Genomic DNA, 26,029 nt, shown 5'->3' with positions numbered 1-26,029 from the left:
TCAAGCCTCGCTCGCCAATCAAAACACGGTGAAGGCGGGGCCTCCGTTTCCCCGGCAACCAGGTGAGGCGGGAACACAGCGAGGGGGCGTGTCCCGGGCTGCCCGGGGGGCGGGGCTCCCCGCAGCCAATGGGAGGCGGCGGAGTCGGGCCGGGGGCGGGGTCAAAGGTCAGGCCGGATCCAAGATGGCGGCAGCGCCGGGGCGGTGAGCGCGCGCCAGGGGCCCGACCCTCCCTTCCCCCCGTGGGACCCCCCTGGGGCCATCCCCGACCCCCCCATGGGACCCCTCACCCCAAAATTCCCCCGGGACACGCACCAGGGACTCCCGGCCGGGCCTGGAGCGCCCGGGACCCCCCAAGCCCCCGCGTCGGGGCTGCGGCCCAGCCCCCCTCACACCCCCGACCCTCCCCGCCAACCCCTGAAGGACCCTCCCCCCAAAACCCCCCGGGACCCCCCGGATCTGCTCTGTGACCCCCCCCCCGTGCCCCCAGGGGGGTTTTGGGGTCTCTCCCTGGTTTTGGCTCTGACCCCCCTGTGCCCCCAGGTGGATTTTGGGGGGTTTCTCTGTTTTTGGCTCTGACCCCCCCCAGCTGGGTTTTAGGGGGGTCTCTCTCTGTTTTGTGTCTGACCCCCCGTGCCCCCAGCTGGGTTTTAGGGGGTCTCTCTCTCTGTTTTTGTCTGACCCCCCGTGCCCCCAGCTGGGTTTTATGGAGGGTCTCTCTCTGTTTTTGTGTCTGACCCCCCGTGCCCCCAGCTGGGTTTTAGGGGGGTCTCTCTCTGTTTTTGTCTGACCCCCCGTGCCCCCAGCTGGGTTTTAGGGGGGTCTCTCTCTGTTTTGTGTCTGACCCCCCGTGCCCCCAGCTGGGTTTTAGGGGGGTCTCTCTCTGTTTTGTGTCTGCCCCCCCCGTGCCCCCAGCTGGGTTTTAGGGGGGGGTCTCTCTCTGTTTTTGTCTGACCCCCCGTGCCCCCAGCTGGGTTTTGGGGGGTCTCTCTCTGTTTTTGTCTGACCCCCCGTGCCCCCAGCTGGGTTTTGGGGGGTCTCTCTCTGTTTTGTCTGACCCCCCGTGCCCCCAGCTGGGTTTTGGGGGGTCTCTCTCTGTTTTTGTCTGACCCCCCGTGCCCCCAGCTGGGTTTTAGGGGGGTCTCTCTCTGTTTTGTCTGACCCCCCGTGCCCCCAGCTGGGTTTTGGGGGGTCTCTCTCTGTTTTGTCTGACCCCCCGTGCCCCCAGCTGGGTTTTGGGGGGTCTCTCTCTGTTTTTGTCTGACCCCCCGTGCCCCCAGGGGGGTTTTGGGGGGGTCTCTCTGTTTTGTGTCTGACCCCCCGTGCCCCCAGGTGGGTTTTGGGGGGTCTCTCTGTTTTGTGTCTGACCCCCCGTGCCCCCAGCTGGGTTTTGGGGGGTCTCTCTCTGTTTTGTCTGACCCCCCGTGCCCCCAGGTGGCCGCTGTGGGTGACCCTGTGCCTCGGGGCCGCGCTCGCCGTCGACCGCAGCAACTTCAAGACGTGCGAGCAGAGCGGCTTCTGCAGGTGTGGAGGGGAGGGGGGCGCACCTGGGGAGGGGGGGGCGCGGCCCGGGGGGGTCACTCAGGGCCCGTGGCCCCCCCCGTGCCCCCCTGCAGGCGGCAGCGGCGGATCCAGCCCGGCAACTCCCCGTACCGGGCGCTGCTGGAGTCGCTGGAGCTCGGCCCCGACGTGGCCAAAATCCAACTGGTCAATGAGCTCACGCAGGTGAGGGCATGGGGGGTCACAGGGGGGTCACAGGGGGGTCACAGGGGGTCACAGGGGGTCGCAGGATCCCTCTGGTCGGTGATGTCACTCAGTGAGGGGACAGGAAGTGTCACTATGTGCCTGCCCCCCATGTTTCCTAGATGTTCAGGTCTTGTCTCTAATTTTGCAAGATGCTGGTGATGTTTTGGCCCTGTTTGTTGTTCCCATTGTTCCATATGTGCCTGACCCCACAGCTGACCCCGTGTCCTGTCCCCACCATTGCAGGGGGGTGACCCCCAGGTGACCCCACGTCCTTCCATTCATCTCATGTTCTCCTTGTTGGCAATGTGGGTGCCCCAGGTGCCCTCCAGGTGCCTGTGTCCAGGTGTGGGTGACTGTGGGGCTGTCTAGGTGCCCCCCAGGTGACCCTGGCAATGTCCAGGTGCCCCAGGTGCCCCTGTCCCCATGCCCAGGTGACCCTGTCCCCATGTCCCCATTCCCAGGTGCCCCTGTCCCCGTGCCCAGGTGCCCCTGTCCCCATGCCCAGGTGCCCCTGTCCCCGTGCCCAGGTGCACCTGTCCCTGTGTCCCCATTCCCAGGTGCCCCTGTCTCCATTCCCAGGTGCCCCTGTCCCTGTGTCCCCATTCCCAGGTGCTCCTGTCCCCCCAGGTTCCCCTGTCCCCATTCCCAGGTCCCCTGTCCCCATTCCCAGGTGCCCCTGTCCCTGTGTCCCCATTCCCAGGTGCCCCTGTCCCCATTCCCAGGTGCCCTGTCCCCGTTCCCAGGTGCCCCTGTCCCCATTCCCAGGTGCCCCTGTCCCCCTGTCCCCTCAGGTGACCCTGTCCCCCCAGGTGCCCCTGTCCCCATGCCCAGGTGACCCTGTCCCCGTGCCCAGGTGCCCCTGTCCCCATTCCCAGGTGCCCCTGTCCCTGTGCCCAGGTGCCCCTGTCCCTGTGTCCCCATTCCCAGGTGCCCCTGTCCCCATGCCCAGGTGTCCCTGTCCCCTCAGGTGCCCTGTCCCCATTCCCAGGTGCCCCTGTCCCCCTGTCCCCTCAGGTGACCCTGTCCCCATTCCCAGGTGCCCCTGTCCCTGTGTCCCCATGCCCAGGTGCCCCTGTCCTTCTGTCCCCATTCCCAGGTGCCCCTGTCCCCGTGCCCAGGTGCCCCTGTCCCCATGTCCCCATTCCCAGGTGCCCCTGTCCCCCTGTCCCCTCAGGTGCCCCTGTCCCTCTGTCCCCGTGCCCAGGTGCCCCTGTCCCCATTCCCAGGTGCCCCTGTCCCCTCAGGTGACCCTGTCCCCGTTCCCAGGTGCCGCTGCTGCTGGAGGTGTGGGGTCTCACCGGGAACGTGACGCGCCTGCGCATCCAGGAGCTGGCGCCGCTGCGGCCGCGCTTCCAGGTGCCCGACGTGCTGCTGGGGGAGCTGCCTGCCGAGAGGTGAGGGGACAGGGGACACAGGGACAGGGGACACAGGGACACTGCCACCCCCTCAGTGCTGCTGGGGGAGCTGCCTGCCGAGAGGTGAGGGGACAGGGACAGGGGCACAGGGACACTGCCACCCCTTCAGTGCTGCTGGGGGAGCTGCCTGCCGAGAGGTGAGGGGACAGGGACAGGGACACAGGGACACTGCCACCCTCTCAGTGCTGCTGGGGGAGCTGCCTGCCGAGAGGTGAGGGGACAGGGACAGGGACACAGGGACAGGGGACACAGGGACACAGGGACACTGCCACCCCCTCAGTGCTGCTGGGGGAGCTGCCTGCCGAGAGGTGAGGGGACAGGGACAGGGGCACAGAGACAGGGGACACAGGGACACTGCCATCCCTGAGGGGGACAGGGACAGGGGCACAGGGACAGGGGACACAGGGACACTGCCACCCCTTCAGTGCTGCTGGGGGAGCTGCCTGCCGAGAGGTGAGGGGACAGGGGACACAGGGACACTGCCACCCCTTCAGTGCTGCTGGGGGAGCTGCCTGCCGAGAGGTGAGGGGACAGGGGACACAAGGACACTGCCACCCCTGAGAGGGACAGGGACAGGGGACACAGGGACAGGGGACACAGGGACACAGGGACAGGACCCAGGGACACCGCCACCCCTGAGAGATGAGGGGGTAGGGACAGGGGACACAGGGACACTGCCACCCCTGAGAGGTGAGGGGACAGGGACAGGGACAGGGGACACAGGGACACTGCCACCCCCTCAGTGCTGCTGGGGGAGCTGCCTGCTGAGAGGTGAGGGAACAGGGGGACAGGGGACACTGCCACCCCCAGGCTGCAGGTGCCAGGCCGTGCCCTGGAGCTGCTCTGGGGGTCACTGTCCCACCAGTGCCACCAGTCTGGGTTCTCTGGGATGCACTGGGACGCTCTGGGGTTCTCTGGGATGCTCACCCCCCTGTCCCCACCCCTTGTCCCCTGGCTGGAGGTGACAGCCCGTGAGGAGGGCACGCTGGATCTGCTCTGGGGGTCACTGTCCCACCAGTGCCACCAGTCTGGGATGCTCTGGGATGCTCTGGGATGCACTGGGGTGCACTGGGATGCTCTGGGTGCACTGGGATGCTCTGGGGTTCTCTGGGATGCTCTGGGATGCTCTGGGGTTCTCTGGGATGCTCTGGGATGCTCTGGGATGCTCTGGGATGTTCTGGGGTTCTCTGGGATGCTCACCCCCCATCCCCACCCCCTGTCCCCAGGCTGGAGGTGACAGCCCGTGAGGAGGGCACGCTGGAGCTGCTCTGGGGGTCACTGTCCCACCAGTGCCACCAGTCTGGGATGCTCTGGGGTTCTCTGAGATGCTCTGGGATGCACTGGGGTGAACTGGGATGTTCTGGGGTTCTCTGGGATGCACTGGGATGCTCTGGGGTTCTCTGGGATGCTCTGGGATGCTCACCCCCCAGTCCCCACCCCCTGTCCCCAGGCTGGAGGTGACAGCCCGTGAGGAGGGCACACTGGAGCTGCTCTGGGGGTCACTGTCCCACCAGTGCCACCAGTCTGGGTGCCCTGGGATGCAGTGGGATGCACTGGGATGCTCTGGGATGCTCACCCCCCAGTCCCCACCCCCTGTCCCCAGGCTGGAGGTGACAGCCCGTGAGGAGGGCACGCTGGAGCTGGCGCTGGGCTCGGGGGGCCACCGGCTGCTGGTGACGGAGCGGCCGTTCCGCCTGGACCTGCTGCGGGGCCGGGAGCTGCTCTGCAGCGTCAACGCCCGAGGGCTGCTCGTCTTCGAGCACCAGCGGCGCCGCCGGGACTCGTGAGTGACCCACGCCCCCAAAACACCCCCAAAAATCACCCCCAAGTCACCCCCAAATCACCCCCAGGAAAACCCAAAAATACCCAAAAATCACCCCCAGGAAAACCCAACAATACCCCACGAGTCATCTCCAGGAAAACCCCAAAATACCCGCAAAAAATAGCAAAAACACCCCCAAGATCACCCCCAGGAAAACCCAAAAATACCCACAAGTCATCTCCAGGAAAACCCAAAAATACCCCCAAATTGCTCTCAGGAAAACCCAAAAATAACCCCAAATCATCCCCAGGAGAACCCAAAAATACCCGCAAAAAATAGCAAACACACCCCCAAATCACTCCCAGGAAAACCCAAAAACACCCACAAGTCACCTCCAGGAAAACCCAAAAAAACCCCACGAGTCATCTCCAGGAAAACCCCAAAATACCCGCAAAAAATAGCAAAAACCCCCCCAAATCACCCCAAGGAAAACCCAAAAATACCCACAAAAAAACCCGCAAAAACACACCCAAATCACCCCCAGGAAAACCCCAAAAAAACCTCCCAAAAATGCAAAAACACCCTCAAGTCATCTCCAGGAAAACCCCAAAAATACCCACAAAAAAATTGCAAAAACATCCCCAAGTTACCCCCAGGAAAAACCAAAAATATCCATAAAAAATTGCAAAAACACCCCCAAGTCACCTCCAGGAAAACCTAAAAAAAACCCCAAATCACCCCCAGGGAAACCCCAAAAATACCCACAAAAAATGCAAAAACACCCCCAAGTCACCCAAAAGAAAACTCCAAAAAACCCCCAAAAAACCGCAAGAACTCCCCCCAAATCACCCCCAGGAAAACTCCAAAAACACACGCAAAAAAAATGCAAAAACGCCCCCAAAAACATCCCCAGGAAACCCCAAAAAACCCCCAAATCAACCCCAGGAAAACCCGAAGAAACGTTCAGAAAATCCCCAAAAAACACCCAGAAATACTCTCAGAAAAACCCCTAATGTATCCCCAAAAACGCCCCTAAAAAAACCTAAAAAATACCGCCAAAAAAACCGCAAAAACACCCCTAAAAAACCACAAAAATATCTCCAGAAAAACCCCAAAAAAATCTCCAAAAACACCTCTAAAAAATCTCAAAAAACTCCTCAGAATCCCAAAAAAGATTTCACACAAAAATTCCATAAAACATCCCGTAAAACAGCCCGAAAAAAACAAAAAAACCCCAAAACACCCCCAAAACACCCCCAAAAACACCCCCAAAAAGATGCCAAAAAATCTCCAAAAAACTGTAAAAAATCTCTTAAAGCCACTCAAAATCCCCAAAAAAACCTCACACAAAAATCCTATAAAGTATTCTCTAAAACATCCCAAAAAACAAACAAAAAAAAGCCTGAAGCACCCTCCAAAAAAAAATATGAAAGGCAGAAAAACTCTCCCAAAACACCTCCAAAAAACCAAGAAAGAAAGAAAAAAAACCCCAAAGCACCCCCTAAAAAACCCACAAAAAACAGAAAGAAAACACAAAATACTCCCAAAAACCCCCAGATCTCCTCAGGGGGGTGGGGGGTGTCCCCCAGAGCACAGAGGGGGGTCGGGGGTCGCCCCCCAAGCCCAGGGGGGGTCCCCAGGGGCCGGGGGGGCCGCGCTGACTCTCTGTGTTTCTGTTTTGGTGCCCCCCACCCCCAGTCTGGCGGATAAAGTTAGTTCTGTGTGGGATAAGATCAAGAGCCTTTTCCGTAGGTAAATCCGTGGAATCGCCGCCGTCCCTGCGCCCCCAAATCCCCCCCGGACCCCCCCTCAAAAAGGGATCCCCCCCCCCATGATGGTGGGAGGGGATAGGAGCAGCTAAGGGGCTCAAATCCCCCCAAAAATGGGGAGCAGGAGCAGCTTGGGGGGGTCCCTGTGGCCCCCAAAATTGGGGAGGGCTGTCAGAGCAGCCAGGGGGGTCTGTGCCCCCCCAAATTGAAGGGTCAGGTGCAGCCAGGGGGGGTCTGTGCCCCCCCAAAAATGAGGAGATCCCCCTCCCCACACTCAGGAGCAGCTGGGGGGGGTCCAGATCCCCCCAAAATTCAGGGTCCTGGGGGTGCCCCGTGTCCCTGTCGCCCCCCTGCCCCCCCCTTGGGGCACCCCAGGACCCCAAATTCCCACAGGGACCCCCCCAAGGACCCCCCAGGCGAGGAGGGGGCGGCGCAGGAGGGGCCTGAGGACGGCACTGGCAGCACCCAGAGCGAGAAGGTGACGGGGACAGGGGGGGACACTGGGATGGGACACCCCAGGCAGAGCCTCTCCCCATTTTTTGGGGAGGGGTCCCCCCATTCCTGACAGGATTTTTCCCCCCGCAGCCTCCAGCAGAGCCCGAGGAGGAGCCGGGGGCGTGGGAGGAGACGTTCAAAACGCACACGGACAGCAAACCCTACGGTGGGGACACTGGGGACACTGGGGGGGACACTGGGGGGGACACGGGGGGACCCCTGTGACCTCCCCCCTCCCCTCAGGACCCACCTCGGTGGGGTTGGATTTCTCCCTGCCCGGGTTCGAGCACGTGTACGGCATCCCCGAGCACGCCGACAACCTGCGGCTGCGGCCCACCGAGTGAGCGGGGACAGGGGACAGGGGGGACACGGGGGACAATGGGGACATGGGGGACACTGGGGGACATGGGGGACACTGCAGGGACAGGGGGGACAATGGGGACATGGGGACACGGGGGGGACATTGGGGACATGGGGACACTGTGGGGACACTGCAGGGACACGGGGGCACAGGGGGACATGGGGACAATGGAGACACTGCAGGGACACTGCAGGGACAGGGGAAATGGGGACACTGGGGACATGGGGACAGTGAGGACACTGTGGGGACACTGGGGATGCTGCGGGGTCAGGGGACATGGGGGACATTGGGGACGTGGGGGGACTCTGAGGACACAGTGGGACACTGGGGACACTGTGAGGACACGGGGGGACATGGGGGACACTGGGGGGACACAGGGGGGACATGGGGGACACTGGGGACATGGAGGGGACATTGGGGATACTCTGAAGAGACACTGGGGACAATGGGGACATTGCAAGGACAGCGAGGACATTGGGGGACCTTCGGAGGGCATTGGGAACATTGGGGACACTGTGGGGACATGGGGGACACTGGAGACTCTGCAGGGACCCTGCAAAGATATTGAGGACACTGCGGGGACACTGAGGGGACATTGAGAGGACATTGGGGACACTGTAGGGACATTGTAGGGACACTGCAGGGGTGTAGGGAGAGCACAGAGGGACAGAGGCACACGGGGGTGCAGGAGCAAGATGGGGGGTGACAGCACTGAGGGGGTGGTGCCAGCGTGGGAGGACAGCAGCGCTCTGGGATGGTGGTGACAGTGACAGTGACAGTGACAGCAGAGGAGTGGCAGTGATGCTGTGTGGGTGTGACAGTGACACCCTGGGGGTGTCCCTGCTGTCCCCAGGGTGGGTGACTTTCACCTGTACAACCCTGGGGATGTCCTTGCTGCCCTGTCAGTGTCCCTGAGCTGTCCCCTTGTCCCTGAGCCGTCCCCTGTCCCCAGAGGGGGTGACCCTGGCAGTGTCCCTGACCCCTGTCAGTGTCCCTGAGCCATTCCTGTGTCCCTGAGCTGTCCCCTGTCCCCAGAGGGGGTGACCCTGTGGCAGTGTCCCTGACCCCTGGCAGTGTCCCTGACCCCTGGCAGTGTCCCTGAGCTGTCCCTGTCCCCAGCGGGGGTGACCCTGGGGGTGTCCCTGAGCTGTCTCTGTGTCCCTGAGCCGTCCCTGTCCCCAGGGGGGTGATCCTGGGGCAGTGTCCCTGACCCCTGGCAGTGTCCCTGAGCCGTCCCTGTCCCCAGGGGGGGTGACCCTGGCAGTGTCCCTGACCCCTGGCAGTGTCCCTGACCCCTGGCAGTGTCCCTGAGCCGTCCCTGTCCCCAGGGGGGGTGACCCTGTGGCAGTGTCCCTGACCCCTGGCAGTGTCCCTGATGAGCTGTCCCTGTCCCCAGGGGGGTGACCCTGTGGCAGTGTCCCTGACCCCTGGCAGTGTCCCTGAGCCGTCCCTGTCCCCAGGGGGGGTGACCCGTACCGCCTGTACAACCTGGACGTGTTCCAGTACGAGCTGTTCAACCCCATGGCTCTGTACGGCTCCGTGCCCCTGCTGCTCGCCCACCGGCCCCGCCTCAGCCTCGGCCTCTTCTGGCTCAACGCCGCCGAGACCTGGGTGGACATCGGCTCCAACACGGCTGGCAAGGTCTGAGGGGGGTCTGGGGGGGGTTTAGGGGAGGTTTTGGGGGGTCCTGAAGGGGGTTTGGGGAGTTTGGGGGGTCCTGAATGGGGTTTGGGGGGCCCTGGGTGGACATCGGCTCCAACACGGCCGGCAAGGTCTGAGGGGGGTTTGGGGGTCCTGAATGGGGTCTGGGGGGATTTGGGGGGTCCTGAAGGGGGTTTGGGGGGTCCTGAAGGGGACTTGGGGGGGTTTAGGGGGTCCTGAATGGGGTCTGGGGGGGTTTGGGGGGTCCTGAAGGGGGTTTGGGGGGTCCTGAATGGGGTTTGGGGGGGTTTTAGGGAAGGTTTGGGGGGTCCTGGGTGGACATCAGCTCCAACATGGTCAGGAAGGTCTGAGAGGGGTTTGGGGAGTCCTGAATGGGATATGGGGAGTTTTAGGGGGGTTTTGGGGGGTCCTGGGTGGATATTGGCTCCAACACAGCTGGGAAGGTCTGAGGGGAGGATCTGGGGAGTCCTGAAGGGGATCTGGGGGTGTCTGGGGGAGGTTTGGGGGGTCCTGAAGGGGGTTTGGGGGGGTTTTAGGGGAGATTTGGGGGGTCCCACGTGGACAGAGGCTCTAAAGTTCTGAGAGAGGATTTGGGGAATCCTAAAGGGAATTTGGGGGGGTCTGAGGGGCCAAGACCTGGGTGGACATCAGCTCCAAAATCGCTGGGAAAGTCCAAGAGGGGGCTTTGGGGTGATTTGGGTGGTTTGGGGGGGATGTCTGGTTACTCCAGAGGGAATCTGGGGTTGCTGACCCCCTGTGCCACCCCCAGACCCTTTTTGGGAAGCTGCTGGATTACATGCAGGGGGGGGGCGAGACCCCCCAGACCGAGGTGCGCTGGATGTCCGAGAGCGGCGTCATCGACGTGTTCCTGCTGCTGGGGCCGGGGCCCGCCGATGTCAGCGCCCAGTACGGGAGGCTGACCGGTACGGGGCACTGGGAGCACTGGGAGGGGACACTGACCGGTACAGGACACTGGGAGCACTGGGAGGGGACACTGACCGGTACGGGGCACTGGGAGCACTGGGAGGGGACACTGGGAGGGGAAACTGACCGGTACGGGGCACTGGGAGCACTGGGAGGGGACACTGGAGTGGGAAACTGTCTGGTACAGGGCACTGGGAGCACTGGGAGGGGACACTGGGAGCACTGGGAGGGGTCACTGGGGACACTGGGAGGGGAAACTGACTGGTACAGGGCACTGGGAGCACTGGGAGGGGACACTGGGGTGGGAAACTGACTGGTACAGGGCACTGGGAGCACTGGGAGGGGACACTGGGAGCACTGGGAGGGGACACTGGGGACACTGGGAGGGGAAACTGACTGGTACAGGGCACTGGGAGCACTGGGAGGGGACACTGGGAGGGGAAACTGACCAGTACAGGGCACTGGGAGCACTGGGAGGGGACACTGGGAGGGGAAACTGACTGGTACAGGGCACTGGGAGCACTGGGAGGGGACACTGGGAGGGGAAACTGACTGGTACAGGGCACTGGGAGCACTGGGAGGGGAAACTGACTGGTAAGGGGCACTGGGAGCACTGGGAGAGGACACTAGGATGGGGACAGGGACACCAGTACGGGAGACTGACCAGTACAGGACACTGGGATACTGGGAGGGGACACTGGGAGGGGACACTAGGACATCACTATGGGAGACTGACCAGTATGGGACACTGGGAGCACTGGGGGCACTGGGGATACTGGGGACATTGGGAGGAGACACTGGAATGGGACACTGGAGACCCTGGGATGGGGACAGGGACACCAGTACAAGAGGCTGACTGGTACGGGACACTGTGATGAGACACTGGGGCCACTGGGAGGGGACACTGGGAGGGGACATTGGGGTGGGACACGGGGAGGGGACACTGGAGACACTGGGAACACTGGGGTGGGGACAAGGACACCAGTATGGGAGGCTGACTGGTACAGGACAGTGGGACACTGGGAGGAGACAGTGGGGACAGTGGGACACCAGTATGGGAGACTGACCAGTACAGGACACTGGGATTACTGGGAGGACACTGGGGTGGAGACAAGGACACCAGTATGGGAGACTGACCAGTACAGGACACTGGGATACTGGGAGGGGACACTGGGATAGGACACTGGGGACACTGGGGTGGAGACAAGGACACCAGTATGGGAGGCTGACTGGTACAGGACAGTGGGACACTGGGAGGAGACAGTGGGGACAGTGGGACACCAGTATGGGAGACTGACCAGTACAGGACACTGGGATGGGGACACTGGGGACACTGGGAATGGAATGGGGACACTGGGATGAAAATATTACTGGGGACACTGGGAATGGGGACACTGGGATAGGACACTGGGGACACTGGGGTGGAGGCAAGGACACCAGTATGGGAGACTGACCAGTACAGGACACTGGGATGGGGACACTGGGAACACTGGGATGGGGACACTGGGGACACTGGGATGGGGACACTGGGATGGGGACATTGCTGGGGACACTGGGAGGGGACACCGTTTTTGGGGTTCTTTGGGGGTTCAGGTCCCGTTCCCCCCTGTCCAGGCACGCAGGCGCTGCCCCCCCTGTTCTCCCTGGGCTACCACCAGAGCCGCTGGAACTACCAGGACGAGGCGGACGTGGAGGCCGTGGAGAGGGGCTTCGAGGAGCACGAGCTGCCCCTGGACGTGCTGTGGCTGGACATCGAGCACGCCGACGGCAAGCGCTACTTCACCTGGGACCCCGCCAAGTTCCCCAACCCGCGGAGGATGCTGGAGCACCTGGCGGCCCGGAAACGCAGGGTGGGGATGGGGTGGGGTCCTGAAAAAATCCCGAATCCGTGGGGGATGCTGGCCTGGAAACGCAGGGTGGGGATGGGGATGGGATTGGGATGGGGTCCTGAAAAAATCCCAAATCCGTGGGGGATGCTGGCCTGGAAACACAGGGTGGGGATGGGGATGGGGGTGGGATCCTGAAAAAATCCCAAATCCATGGGGGATGCTGGCCTGGAAATGCAGGGTGGGGATGGGGTGGGGTCCTGAAAAAATCCCAAATTCGTGGGGGATGCTGGTCTGGAAACGCAGGGTGGGGATGGGGATGGGACTTGGATGGGGTCCTGAAAAAATCCCAAATTTGTGGGGTATGCTGGCCTGGAAACGCAGGGTGGGGATGAGGATTGGGGTGGGGATGAGGTCCTTTCAAAAATCCCAAATTCACGGGGGATGCTGGCCTGGAAAACCAGGGTGGGGATGGGGATGGGATTGGGATGGGGTCCTGAAAAAATCCCAAATCCGTGGGGGATGCTGGCCTGGAAACGCAGGGTGGGGATGGGGATGGGGTTCTGCAAAAATCCCAAATCCGTGGGGGATGCTGGCCTGGAAACGCAGGGTGGGGATGGGGATGGGGTGCTGCAAAAATCCCAAATTCGTGGGGGATGCTGGCCTGGAAACGCAGGGTGGGGATGAGGATTGGGGTGGGGATGAGGTCCTTTCAAAAATCCCAAATTCACGGGGGATGCTGGCCTGGAAAACCAGGGTGGGGATTGGGATGGGGTCCTGCAAAATTCCCAGAGCTCCCAAGTGGTTGGCAGCCCCAAAATCAGGGTGGAGTTGGGGTTGGGTTTGGGAACGAGTGGAATTGGGGTTCAGTCTGGGTTTGGGTTTGGGAATGGGATTGGGAACAGGAACAGGACTGGGGTGGGGAATGAGGTTTGGGTTGGATTGGGGTGGGGATGGGGGATAGAAAATGGAATTGGGGCTGGAGTCTGAGCAGGAACAGGCTGGACATTGAGACTGGGATCAGGATCAGGGTCAGGAATGGGAATTGGGGTCATCCCTGCCCAGACAGTGACAGTGGGGACCCCACAAAGGCGCTTTGGGGTCACTGTGGGTGGTTTTGTGTCCGGGATAGGGGTGGGGGGTGGGAATTTGGGAATGTTCCATTGGACACTGACCCCCTGGACACTGACCCCCGCTGGACCCTGCCCCACAGATGGTCAGCATCGTGGACCCCCACATCAAGGTGGACACGGGGTACCGGGTGCACTCGGAGCTCAAGGCTCGGGGCCTCTACGTCAAAACCAAGGATGGCAATGACTACGAGGGCTGGTGCTGGCCCGGTCAGTGGGGCTGGGAGGGTTTAGGGGATTCTGGGGGGTTTTGGGGGGGCTCATGAGGGGATTTTGGGGGGTCTTTGGGTGGTTGAGAAGTTCCACATCAAAAGCGAGGATGGCAATGGCAACAAAGGCTGATTCTGGCCCAAGTTAGAGGGGCTGGGGGTGATTTTTGGGGTGGTTTGGGGGGATTTTGGGGTGGTTTGGGGGGATTTTGGGGTGGTTTGGGGAGGTTTGGGGTCTCCAGGGGGCTCACAAGCCCCCCCGTGCCCCCCCCAGGCTCCTCGGCGTACCCCGACTTCACGAACCCCGAGATGCGCGAGTGGTGGGCGAACATGTTCGCCTTCGACCAGTACGAGGTGGGGACCCCCAAAATCCCTGTCAGACCCCCAAAATCCCAGTCAGACCCCCAAAATCCCAGTCAGACCCCAAAAATCCCACTCAGACCCCCAAATCCCACTCAGACCCCCCAAATCCCAGTCAGACCTCAAAAATCCCAGTCAGACCCCCCAAAATCCCAGTCAGACCCCCCTCCAAATCTCTGTCAGACCCCCCCAGAACCTCAGGATCCTCTCAAACCATTCTCAGACCCCCCAAAACCCTTGGACCACCCAAATTTCTCTCCCCACCCTTTTCTTCCTCTCACTCTCCTTTGGGGTTTTTCCTTCTCCCCTCCCATCTTTTTGTGGGGGGACTTTGAGGAACCCTTGAGAGATTTTAGGACCCCCCTCCCCTATTTTTGGGGTTTCCCCACTGATTTTTGGGGCTCTCCTGAGCCTCAACCCCTCCCTAGTTTTAGGGCGCCCCCCACACAAATCCCTCCCCACCCCTTTTCCCTCAGTGCCATTTTGGAGACCCTGCCTTGGCTTTTGGGTATTTTGGGGATCCCCTGGGGGGTTTTAGGACCTCCCCTCTCCCCATATTTTGGGGTCCCCTGGCTGATTTGTTTCCCCCCAGGGCTCGACGGAGGCGCTGTTCACGTGGAACGACATGAACGAGCCGTCGGTGTTCAGCGGCCCCGAGGTGACGATGCACAAGGACGCGCGGCACTTCGGGGGCTGGGAGCACCGCGAGCTGCACAACCTCTACGGGCTCTACGTGGTGAGAGACCCCCCCCAAAAACTGCCACAATACCCCCAGGGACACCCCCAAAGCCCCACAGGGAGCCCCCAAAAAAATCCCGACATCCCAGAGGCCATCGAACCTCTCAGAGACCCCTCAAAACCTTGGGCGGTTTGGGGTGGGTTTGGGGTGAGGTTTTTGCTGGGGTTTGGGCTGGGTTTGGGGTGGGCTTTGGGCTGGGCTTTGGGCTGGGCTTTGGGGGGTATTTGGGCTGGGTTTGGGGTGGGTTTGTGATGGCGGTTTTGCTGGGGTTTGGGGTGTATTTGGGGGGTGTTTGGGCTGGGTTTGGGCTGGGGTTTGGACTGGGTTTGGGGTGGGTTTGGGCTGGGGTTTTTGCTGGGGTTTGGGCTGGGTTTGGGGTGTATTTGGGCTGGGTTTGGGCTGGGGTTTGGACTGGGTTTGGGGTGGGTTTGGGCTGGAGTTTTGGGCTGGGTTTTGGGCTGGGTTTGGGGTGAGGTTTTTGCTGGGGTTTGGGCTGGGTTTGGGGTGTATTTGGGCTGGGGTTGGGGTGGGTTTGTGATGGCGGTTTTGCTGGGGTTTGGGGTGTATTTGGGCTTGGGTTGGGCTTTGGGGTGTGATTTGGGCTGGGTTTGGGGTGGGTTTGGGCTGGGGTTTTTGCTGGGGTTTGGGCTGGGTTTGGGGTGTGGGCTGGGTTTGGGCTGGGGTTTGGACTGGATTTGGGGTGGGTTTGGGCTGGGGTTTTTGCTGGGGTTTGGGCTGGGTTTGGGGTGTATTTGGGCTGGGTTTGGGGTGGGCTTGTGATGGCGTTTTTGTTGGAGTTTGGGTTGTATTTGGGGTGGGGTTTAGGCTGGGGTTTTTGCTGATGTTTTGGCTGGGGTTTTTGCTGGGGTTTGGGCTGGGATTTGGGCTGGGATTTGGGCTGGGTTTTTGCTGTGGTTTTTGCTGTGGTTTTTGCTGATGTTTGGGCTGGGTTTGGGCTCCTGACCCCGTTCCCCTGCCCCAGCACAAGGCCACAGCTGAGGGGCAGATCCGGCGCTCGGGCGGGCGCCTCCGGCCCTTCGTGCTCAGCCGCGCCTTCTTCGCCGGCTCCCAGCGCTACGGTGAGGATCTGGGGGCAAATCCCGGGATTTTGGGCAAATCCTGGAATTCAGGGAGGGGCCAGGATGGAGGGGAGCCCCTCCTGATCCCCCCCAAAACCCCCAGGCGCCGTTTGGACCGGGGACAACACGGCCGAGTGGGACCATCTGCGGATCTCCATCCCCATGTGCCTGAGCTTCGGGCTGGCCGGGCTGGCCTTCTGCGGGGGTGAGCGAACTGGGCAGACTGGGCAGACTGGGAGTGCTGGGAAGGGGGCAGGGGTGGGATATGGGATAGCAAATGGGGTCAGGGATTGGGATATGGGATAGGAAATGGGGTCAGGGATCTGGGGATGGGGTCAGGAGTTGGGATATGGGATAGCAAATGGGGTCAGGGATTGGGATATGGGATAGGAGATGGGGTCAGGAGTTGGGATATGGGATAGCAGATGGGGTCAGGGATTGGGATATGGGATAGGAAATGGGGTCAGGGATCTGGGGATGGGGTCAGGAGTTGGGATATGGGATAGCAGATGGGGTCAGGGATTGGGATATGGGATAGGAGATGGGGTCAGGAGTTGGGATATGGGATAGCAGATGGGGTCAGGGATTGGGATATGGGATAGGAAATGGGGTCAGGGATCTGGGGATGGGTTCAGGAGTTGGGATATGGGATAGCAAACGGGGTCAGGGATTGGGGATGGGTCAGGGATGGGATCAGAGCTGGGATCAGGATCAGGAATGGGTTCAGGACCAGGATTGGGATCTGGATCAGGATCTGGGCTCAGGGCTGGGACCAGGACCAGTATTGGGATCAGGACTGGGATCAAGATTGAGATCAGGACCGGGATCAGGATCAGGACCAGCACCAGGGTTGGGATCAGGACTGGGATCTGGGACCAGGACCCAGGTTGGGATCAGGATCATGAGTGGGATCAGGAGCAGGATGCAGACTGGGATCAGATCAGGGCTGGGATCAGGATCCAGGCTGGGATCAGATCAGGACTGGCATCTGGGAGCAGGATCCAGGCTGGGATCAGGATCAGGACTGGGGTCAGGACCAGGATCAGGCTTAGGATCAGGATCAGGACCAGGATCCAGGCTGGGATCAGGCTCAGGATTCGGGATCAGGCTCAGGACTGAGATCAGGACGAGGATCCGGGCTATGATCAGGCTCAGGATCAGAACCAGACTCCAGGCTGGGACCAGGACCAGGCTCAGTGTGGGCTCAGGCTCTGGCTCAGGATCAGGCTCAGGATAAGGATCAGGACTGGGATCAGGCTCAGGACCAGGACCAGACTCCAGGCTGGGACCAGGACCAGGCTCAGGCTCAGGATCAGGATCAGGATCAGGATCAGGATCAGGATCAGGACTGGGATCAGGCTCAGGACCAGGACCAGACTCCAGGCTGGGACCAGGACCAGGCTGAGGCTGGGCTCAGACTCAGGCTCGGGCTCAGGCCCCAGGCTCACTGTCGCTGTCCCTCTCGCAGCGGACGTGGGCGGGTTTTTCCAGAACCCGGGCGCGGAGCTGCAGGTGCGCTGGTACCAGGCCGGGGCGTTCCAGCCCTTCTTCCGCGCCCACGCGCACCTGGACACGGCGCGGCGCGAGCCCTGGCTGCTGCGGCCCGAGCACCTGCAGCTGGTGCGGCACGCGCTGCGGCGCCGCTACGCGCTGCTGCCGCTGTGGTACACGGCCTTCTACCGCTGCCACCGCCAGGGCGTCCCCGTCATGAGGTGGGGGAGCCAAAAAATCCCACCTGGGTAACCCTAAATCCACCCAGGATAACCCCAGTGTCCCCTGATCCCGCTGTGGTACACGGCCTTCTACCGCTGCCACCGCCAGGGCGTCCCCGTCATGAGGTGGGGGAGCCAAAAAACCCCAAATCCACCCCAAAATCCCACCTGGGTGACCCTAAATCCATCCAGGATAACCCCAGTGTCCCCTCATCCCGCTGTGGTACACGGCCTTCTACCGCTGCCACCGCCAGGGAATCCCTGTCATGAGGTGGGGCACCCCAAATCCACCCCAAAACCCCAAATCCAGCCCAAAAACACACCTGAGACACAGCAAATCCCACCTGGGATAACCCCAGTGTCCCCTGATCCCGCTGTGGTACACGGCCTTCTACCGCTGCCACCACCAGGGCATCCCTGTCATGAGGTGGGGGAGCCAAAAACCCCAAATCCACCCCAAATCCAGCCCAAAAACACACCTGAGATACAGCAAATCCCACCTGGGATAACCCCAGTGTCCCCTCATCCCGCTGTGGTACACGGCCTTCTACTGCTGCCACCGCCAGGGCGTCCCCGTCATGAGGTGGGGCACCCCAAATCCAGCCCAAATCCAGCCCAAAAACACACCTGAGACACAGCAAATCCCACCTGGGATAACCCCTCATACCCCTGATCCCGCTGTGGTACACGGCCTTCTACCGCTGCCACCACCAGGGCATCCCTGTCATGAGGTGGGGAACCCCAAATTCCACCCCAAAAACCCCAAATCCACCCCAAAATCCCACCTGGGTAACCCTAAATCCACCCAGGATAACCCCTCGTATCCCTAATCCCGCTGTGGTACACGGCCTTCTACTGCTGCCACCGCCAGGGCGTCCCTGTCATGAGGTGGGGGAGCCAAAAACCCCAAATCCACCCCCAAAACCCCAAATCCACCCCAAATCCAGCCCAAAAACACACCTGAGATACAGCAAATCCCACCTGGGATAACCCCAGTGTCCCCTGATCCCGCTGTGGTACACGGCCTTCTACCGCTGCCACCACCAGGGCATCCCTGTCATGAGGTGGGGGAGCCAAAAAACCCCAAATCCACCTCAAAAACCCCAAATCCACCCCAAAAACACACCTGAGATACAGCAAATCCCACCTGGGTAACCCCAACCCCCTCATCCCGCTGTGGTACACGGCCTTCTACCGCTGCCACCGCCAGGGAATCCCTGTCATGAGGTGGAGCACCCAAAAAATCCTAAATCCACCCCAAAATCCCACCTGGGTAACCCTAAATCCAGCCAGGATAACCCCAAATTCCCCAAACCCAAACCTCTGACCCCAAACCCCCAATACACTCCCAAATCCTCCTGACCCCAAATCCCCTGACTCCAAATCCCCTGACCCCAAATTCCCAAAATGCCCCCAAACCCTGACCCCAAAGCTCCCTGTCCCCAAATCCCTGACCCCAAACCCCCTGACCCCAAACTCCCAAAATGCCCCCAGATCTCCTGCCCCAAACCTCCCTGACCCCAAATCCTCCTGACCCCAAACCGCACTGACACCAAACCCCCTGACCCCAAACCCCCAAAACTCCCCCCAGACCCCTGACCCCAAACCCCCCTGACCCCAAACCGCTGACCCCAAATCCCCAAAACTCCCCCAAACCCCCCTGACCCCAAATCCTGACCCCAAACCCTGACCCCAATCCCTGACCCCAAACCCCGCTGTCCCCCCCAGGCCCCTATGGATGGAATTCCCGGATGACCCCCAAACCTTCGCCATGGATGACCAGTACCTGATCGGTGAGGGGGAGTCCCTGACCCTTTTTAGGATCCCTGACTCCCTTTTTGGGGTGTCTGTGGCCCCTTTTGGGGTCACATTTGGGGGTTTCCCCATGCTGACCGCTGTCCCCCAGACCGGGTGCTGCTGGTGCACCCCGTGACGGAGCAGGGCGCCCGTGGGGTCAACGTCTACCTGCCCGGGGAGGGAGAGGTGAGTCAGGGGCTTTGGGGTTTTTTTTAGGGTTTTTTTGGGGTGCAGCACCCCCCTGAACCCCAAATTTCTCCTTCCACCCAGGTCTGGTACGAGGATGAGACCCACGAGCAGTACAAGGCGCCCCAGACCCTCTATGTGCCCGTCACCCTCGGCTCTGTGAGTTTTTGGGGGGCTCAAGGGGTTTGGGGAAGGGGAGGGTTGGGATCCCAAAACCCTCAGGAGACACTAAAACTTCCCCTAAACACCCCAAAATGCTCCCCTGTTCCTGCATGGCAAGGGTGGTGCTCATCACCCTCAGTGGGTTATTTGGGGGGACTCAAGGGGTTCAGGGAGGGGATTTGGACCCCAAAAACCTCCCTGGAGACCCCAAAACTTCAATGGAGACCCCGAAACCCCCCTGGAGACCCCAAAAACCTCCTGGACCTCCCCCCATATCCCTGTGTTCCAATGTAGGGGTGAAATGGTAAAAAATGACCTCAAGCGCTGGGTGTGACCTGGGGAATTTTGGGATTTTTTGGGTGGGTTTTGGAGGGATTTGGGGATTCTTTATGGGGTTTTTGGGGTGCTGACCCCCCCCGTGCCCCCCAGATCCCGGTGTTCCAGCGGGGGGGGGGACGGTGATCCCGCGGCAGGACCGGCCCCGGCGCTCCACCGAGGCCATGAGGGGCGACCCCTTCACCCTCTACGTGGCCCTGAGCCCCCAGGTGAGTGTGGGGACCCCAAAAATGCCCCAGGTGAATGCAGGGACCCCAAAAACCCCCACAGGTGACTGCAGGGACCCCAAAACCCCTAAAAACCCTCCCAGAGACCCCCAAAATGCCCAGAGGTGAGTGCAGAGACCCCAAAAATGGCCACAGGTGAGTGTGGGGATCTCAAAGCCCCTAAAAACCCTCCCAGGGACCCCAAAAATACTCTCAGGTGAGTGCAGGGACCCCAAAAATGCCCCCAGGTGAGTGCAGGGACCCCAAGAACCCACACAGCTGAGTGTGGGGATTTCAAAACCCCTAAAAACCCTCCCAGGCAAGTGCAGGGACCCCAAAAAAAACCCCCAGGGACCCCAAACATTCCCCCAAAACTTCCTCAGGTGAGTGCGGGGACCCCAAAAACCCCCCAGGGACCCCAAAAAGCCTCCCTGGGACCCCCCAAAAACCCTCTAAAACACCCCCAGACCCCTCATTTGCCCCTCAGGACCTCCCCAAATCCTCTTAAGATTCACCCCCAGGACCCCCCAAACCCTTCTGGGACACCCCCAACCTCCCAAAATCCCTCCCAGGACCCCCCCAAACCCCGTTTTATCCCCCAGGGCACGGCGGAGGGGGAGCTGTACCTGGATGACGGGGTCAGCTTCGACTACGCCACCAAAAATGAATTCCTGCACCGTCGCTTCACCTTTGCCAACGGCACCCTCACCTCCAGGTACCCAAAATATCCCAAAAATATTCCTGAGTATCCTAAAGTATTCCAAAAATCCTGCCTGAAACAGCCCCAGGGTACCCTGACTGTAAAAAAACCCTCAAAAAACAGCCCCAAAATACCCCAAAAACCAATTTCTGGCACTTTGGTTTTGCTAATGGCACACTCACTTGCAGGTAGCCCAAAAATACCGTAAAATATCCTAAAATATGCAAAAAGCCCAGCCAAAAATAGCACCTGGGTACTGTCATGGCCTGGTACCCAAAATACCCCAAAACCTGAGGGGAAAAAAGGGAAAAAAAGGGGAGAAAGGGCGGGAAACGTGAGGGGAGAAAAAAGGCGGGAAACGTGAGGGGAGAAAAAGGGCGGGAAACGTGAGGGGTGGGGAGAAAAAGAGTGGGAAATGTGAGGTGAAAAAAGGGAAATGTGAGAGGAGAAAAAGGGAAATGTGAGGTGAAAAAAGGGAAATGTGAGAGGAGAAAAAGGGAAATGTGAGGGGAAAAGAGTGGGAAATGTGAGGGGAGAAAAAAGGGGGGAAAATGTGAGGGGGAAAGAGTGGGAAATGTGAGGGGAGAAAAGGGTAAGAAATATGAGGGGAGAAAATGGGAAATGTGAGGGGGGGAAAAAGATGGGAAATGTGAGGTGAAAAAAGGGAAATGTGAGAGGAGAAAAAGGGAAATGTGAGGGGGAAAAGGGAAATGTGAGGGGAGAAAAAGGGAAATGTGAGGGGGGGAAAAAGATGGGAAATGTGAGGTGAAAAAAGGGAAATGTGAGAGGAGAAAAAGGGAAATGTGAGGGGAAAAGAGTGGGAAATGTGAGGGGAGAAAAAGGGAGAAAGGGGAAATGTGAGGGGAGAAAAAGGGAAATGTGAGGGGGAAAAGGGAAATCGTGAGGGGAGAAAAAGGGAAATGTGAGGGGGAAAAAGGAAATGTGAGGGGGAAAAATAGGGAAATGTGAGGGGGAAAAGGGAAATGTGAGGGGGGGAAAAAGATGGCGGGAAATGTGAGGGGAGAAGGGTGGAAAATGTGAGGGGAAAAGGTGGGTGGAAAATGTGAGGGGAGAAAAAGGGAAATGTGAGGGGGGGAAAAAGATGGGAAATGTGAGGTGAAAAAAGGGAAATGTGAGAGGAGAAAAAGGGAAATGTGAGGGGGAAAAGGGAAATGTGAGGGGAGAAAAAAGATGGGAAATGTGAGGGGGAAAAAAAGGGAGAAAGGGCGGGAAACATGAGGGGGAAAAAGGGCGGGAAATGTGAGGTGGGGAAAAAGGGAAATGTGGGGGGAAAAAAAGGGAAATGTGAGGGGAGAAAAAGGGAAATGTGAGGGGGAAAAGGAGAAATGTGAGGGGAGAAAAAGTGCGGGCCGTAAATGTGAGGGGAAAAAGGGAAATGTGAGGGGGGAAAAAAGATGGGAAATGTGAGGGGGAAAAAAGGGAAATGTGAGGGGGAGAAAAAGGGAAATGTGAGGGGAGAAAATGGGAAATGTGAGGGGAAAAAGGGAAATGTGAGGGAAAAAGGGTGGAAAATGTGAGGGGGCAAAAGGGAAACATGAGTGGGGAAAGGGCGAGAAAAGTGAGGGGAGAAAAGGGAAACGTGAGAGGGAAAAAAGGTGGGAAACGTGAAGGGGGAAAAAGGGAAATGTGAGGGGAGAAAGGGAAATGTGAGGGGAGAAAAAGGGAAATGTGAGGGGGGAAAAAAGATGGGAAATGTGAGGTGAAAAAAGGGAAATGTGAGAGGAGAAAAAGGGAAATGTGAGGGGAGAAAAAGGGAAATGTGAGAGGAGAAAAAGGGAAATGTGAGGGGAGAAAAAGGGAAATGTGAGGGGGAAAAGGGAAATGTGAGAGGAGAAAAAGGGAAATGTGAGGGGAGAAAAAGGGAAATGTGAGGGGGAGAAAAAGGGAAATGTGAGGGGGGAAAAAGAATGGGAAATGTGAGGTGAAAAAAGGGAAATGTGAGAGGAGAAAAAGGGAAATGTGAGGGGGAAAAGGGAAATGTGAGGGGAGAAAAAGGGAAATGTGAGGGGGAAAAAAAGGGAGAAAGGGCGGGAAACGTGAGGGGGAAAAAGGGCGGGAAATGTGAGGTGGGGAAAAAGATGGGAAATGTGAGGGGGAAAAAAGGGAAATGTGACGGGGAGAAAAAGGGAAATGTGAGGGAGGAAAAAAGATGGGAAATGTGAGGGGGAAAAAAGGGAAATGTGAGAGGAGAAAAAGGGAAATGTGAGGGGAGAAAAAGGGAAATGTGAGGGGAGAAAAAGGGTGGAAAATGTGAGGGGGCAAAAGGGAAACATGAGTGGGGAAAGGGCGAGAAAAGTGAGGGGAGAAAAGGGAAACGTGAGAGGGAAAAAAGGTGGGAAATGTGAAGGGGGAAAAAGGGAAATGTGAGGGGGGAAAAGGGAAATGTGAGGGGAGAAAATGGGAAATGTGAGGGGGAAAAGGGAAATGTGAGGGGAGAAAAAGGGAAACGTGAGAGGAAAAAAGGCGGGAAACGTGAGGGGGAAAAAGGGCGGGAAAACGTGAGGGAAAAAAAACAATCCAAAAATAACCAAAATAGTGAAAAAATCCACCCCAAAATCCACCCCGAAACAGCCCCTGGGAACTTTTATGACCAGGTACCCAAAATACCCAAAAAAAGGCCCCACATTCCCCCCAAACAGCCCAAAAATACCCTAAAAGCAGCCCACAGGCAACCTCACAGCCAAAATAACCCCAAAACAGGCCAAAAATACCCCAAACCTGCTGTTTCTCCTGGGCACTGTCTGTGACTGGGTTGATGGGTCTGGGGGGATTTTTGGGGGGATTTTTGGAGGGGATTTTTGGGGGGGGGATTTTGGGGGGGATTTTTTGGAGGGATTTTTGGGGGGGATTTTTGGAGGGGAATTTTTGGGGGGGATTTTTGGAGGGGAATTTTTGGGGGGGATTTTTGGAGGGGAATTTTTGGGGGGGAATTTTTGGAGGGGGATTTTTGGAGGGGGATTTTTGGAGGGGATTTTGGGGGACTGTGACCTCCTCATGACCTGCCTGTCCCCCCCCAGCTCTGCTGACCCCCGTGGGTCCATGTCCAGCCCGGCCTGGCTGGAGCGAGTGGTCATCCTGGGGGTGGGGCAGCCAGAGAGCGCCCTGCTGACCACCCACGGTAAGGGGGGATTTGGGGGGTCCCTGGGGGGTTTTGGGGGGGGGATTTTGGGTGGATTTTGGGGGGTTTTAGGATGGATTTTGGGGATTTTTGGAGTGGTCATCCTGGGGGTGGGGCGGCCAGAGAGCGCCCTGCTGACCACCCACGGTAAGGGGGGATTTGTGGGGGGTCCCTGGAGGGGATTTGGGGCGATTTTGGGGATTTTTGGGTCAATCCTGCAGGTGGGGTGGCTGGAGAGCTCAAGGTGGACAATGAGGGGAGGATTTTGGGGGATCCTGAGGAGATTTTTGGAGTTCCCTGAGCGATTTTTGGGGTCCCTGTGGGAGGATTTGGGATCCCTGGGGGGATTTTGTCCCTGAGAGAATGTTTGATTTCTGAGGATAATTTGGGGTCCCTGTGGGAGGATTTGGGGTTCCTGAGGCAGAATTTGGGATCCCTCAGGTGGAATTTCAGGTTTCTCAGGAGAGTATTTTGGGCTCCTGATGGGTTTTTGGGGTCTGTGAGCTGAAACTTGAGGTCCCTGACCCAGAATTTGGGATCCCTGACCTGGAATGTGGGATCTCTGACCCGATATTGGGGTCCCTGACCCGGAATTTTGGGATCCCTGACCCGATTTTTCGGTGCCTGACCCCAATTTTGGGGTCCCTAACCTGGAATTTGGGATCCCTGACCCAGAATTTGGGGTCCCTGACCCGATCTCAGGGTCCCTGACCCGATTTTGGGATCCCTGACCCTATTTTGGGATCCCTGACCCGGTTTTGGGATCCCTGACCTGGAATTTTGGATCCCTGACCCCAATTTTTGTGTCCCTGACCCCAATTTTTGTGTCCCTGACCCGGTTTCGGTGTCCCTGACCCCGATTTTGGGATTCCTAACCTGGAATTTGGGGTCTTTGACCCAGAATTTGGTGTCCCTGATTCAGATTTTGGGATCCCTGACCCGGAATTTGAGATCCCTGACCCCGATTTTGGGATCCCTGACCCAGAATTTGGGGTCCCTGACCCGGTTTTGGGATCCCTGACCCCGATTTTTCGGTCCTTGACCCCAATTTTGGGGTCCCTAACCTGGAATTTGGGGTCCCTGACCCGGAATTTGGGGTCCCTGACCCAGAATTTTGGATCCCTGACCCCAATTTTTGGGATCCCTGACCCGGTGTTGGGGTCCCTGACCCAGTTTTGGGATCCCTAACCCAGAATTTGGCATCCCTGACCTAGTTTTAGGGTCCCTGACCCAGAATTTTGGATCCCTGACCCCAATTTTTGGGATCCCTGACCCGGTGTTGGGGTCCCTGACCCAGTTTTGGGATCCCTAACCCAGAATTTGGCATCCCTGACCCAGTTTTAGGTCCCTGACCCAGAATTTGGGGTCCCTGACCCGATTTTGGGATCCCTGACCCAGAATTTGGGGTCCCTGACCCGGTTTCGGGGTCCCTGACCCGGTTTTGGGGTCTCTGTCCCCCCAGACGGTTCCCAGACCCCGCTGCAGTTCCGCCACGACCCCGCGCGCTCGGTGCTGACCCTGCGGCGCCCGGGGGTCCCCATCGGGGACGACTGGAGCATCTCCCTGCGATAATGGACGGGGGGGGCCCCCGGACCCCCCCCCCAAAATCTCCTCCAACCCCCCGGGCCCCCCCAGAGCCCCCAAAAACCCAAAATCCCCCCCCGCTAAAAAAAACCCCAGGAAGACGCCGCTGTTTGAGGAGCCCAGAATTGGGGGGTGTGTGAGGGGGTTGAGCTCCCCAAAATGAAGAGTGAGCCCCCCCCCCCCCCCAATTAGGGGTTGAGACCCCCAAAATGAGGATTGAGCCCCCCCAAATGAGGGGTCAGACCCCCCCCCCAATCAAGGATTGAGATCCCCAAAATGAGGGGTGATTCTCCCCCCAAAATGAGGGGTTGAGCCTCCCCCGTTTTGCCCCAAATTTTGGGGGGTGGGTTTGGGGTCTCAGCCCCCAAATTTGAGGCTGGGGGGTGACTCTGCCTTCCCCCCAAATTGGGGGGTTGGGGGGGGTGGACTGAAATCCCTTAAATCGGGGTTTCCCCCCCCCATATTCGTGTGGGGGTCGCATCGAGGGGGGGGTTGGGGACCAAGACTCTGCGTGCGACCCCCCGCGCCCCCTCCCCTCCTTCTTCCGCCCCTCCCTCACCCCCGGGGGGGGGGTTTTGGGGACCCCTCCCCACTCTTTGGAGGGAGGAGCAGAGCCGGGTCTCCCCCCCCCCGCGGCACGGGGGAGTCTGGTGGGAGGGGAGGTGGGGGAGGCGCGGCGCCGCGCGGAGTTTTGATAAAACACGAAATAAAACCAAATAAAAAACGGGAA

The 26,029-nt window shown here is 59.4% G+C and overlaps 1 protein-coding gene across 1 annotated transcript; it reads left to right on the top strand.

Annotated features, from left to right (window-relative positions):
• Positions 1-149: 149 nt before the first annotated feature.
• GANAB (glucosidase II alpha subunit) lies at positions 150-26,029 on the top strand. The gene is given in 26 exon segments (XM_056509929.1): positions 150-204; positions 1,435-1,524; positions 1,617-1,725; positions 3,013-3,140; positions 4,765-4,944; positions 6,622-6,675; positions 7,086-7,170; positions 7,269-7,353; positions 7,431-7,527; positions 9,009-9,189; positions 9,980-10,133; positions 11,749-11,984; positions 13,174-13,300; positions 13,574-13,653; positions 14,252-14,395; positions 15,381-15,477; positions 15,581-15,682; positions 16,946-17,189; positions 18,918-18,982; positions 19,096-19,172; positions 19,257-19,331; positions 19,764-19,781; positions 19,784-19,879; positions 20,479-20,591; positions 23,615-23,715; positions 25,178-26,029. Coding segments are annotated over 26 exon segments (2,868 nt in total). The 5' UTR covers positions 150-184; the 3' UTR covers positions 25,288-26,029.

This window comes from Oenanthe melanoleuca, chromosome 25 (assembly GCF_029582105.1).
Source record: "Oenanthe melanoleuca isolate GR-GAL-2019-014 chromosome 25, OMel1.0, whole genome shotgun sequence".
Classification (NCBI taxonomy): Eukaryota; Metazoa; Chordata; class Aves; order Passeriformes; family Muscicapidae; genus Oenanthe; species Oenanthe melanoleuca.
This window is presented reverse-complemented; position numbering and strand designations above follow the sequence as displayed.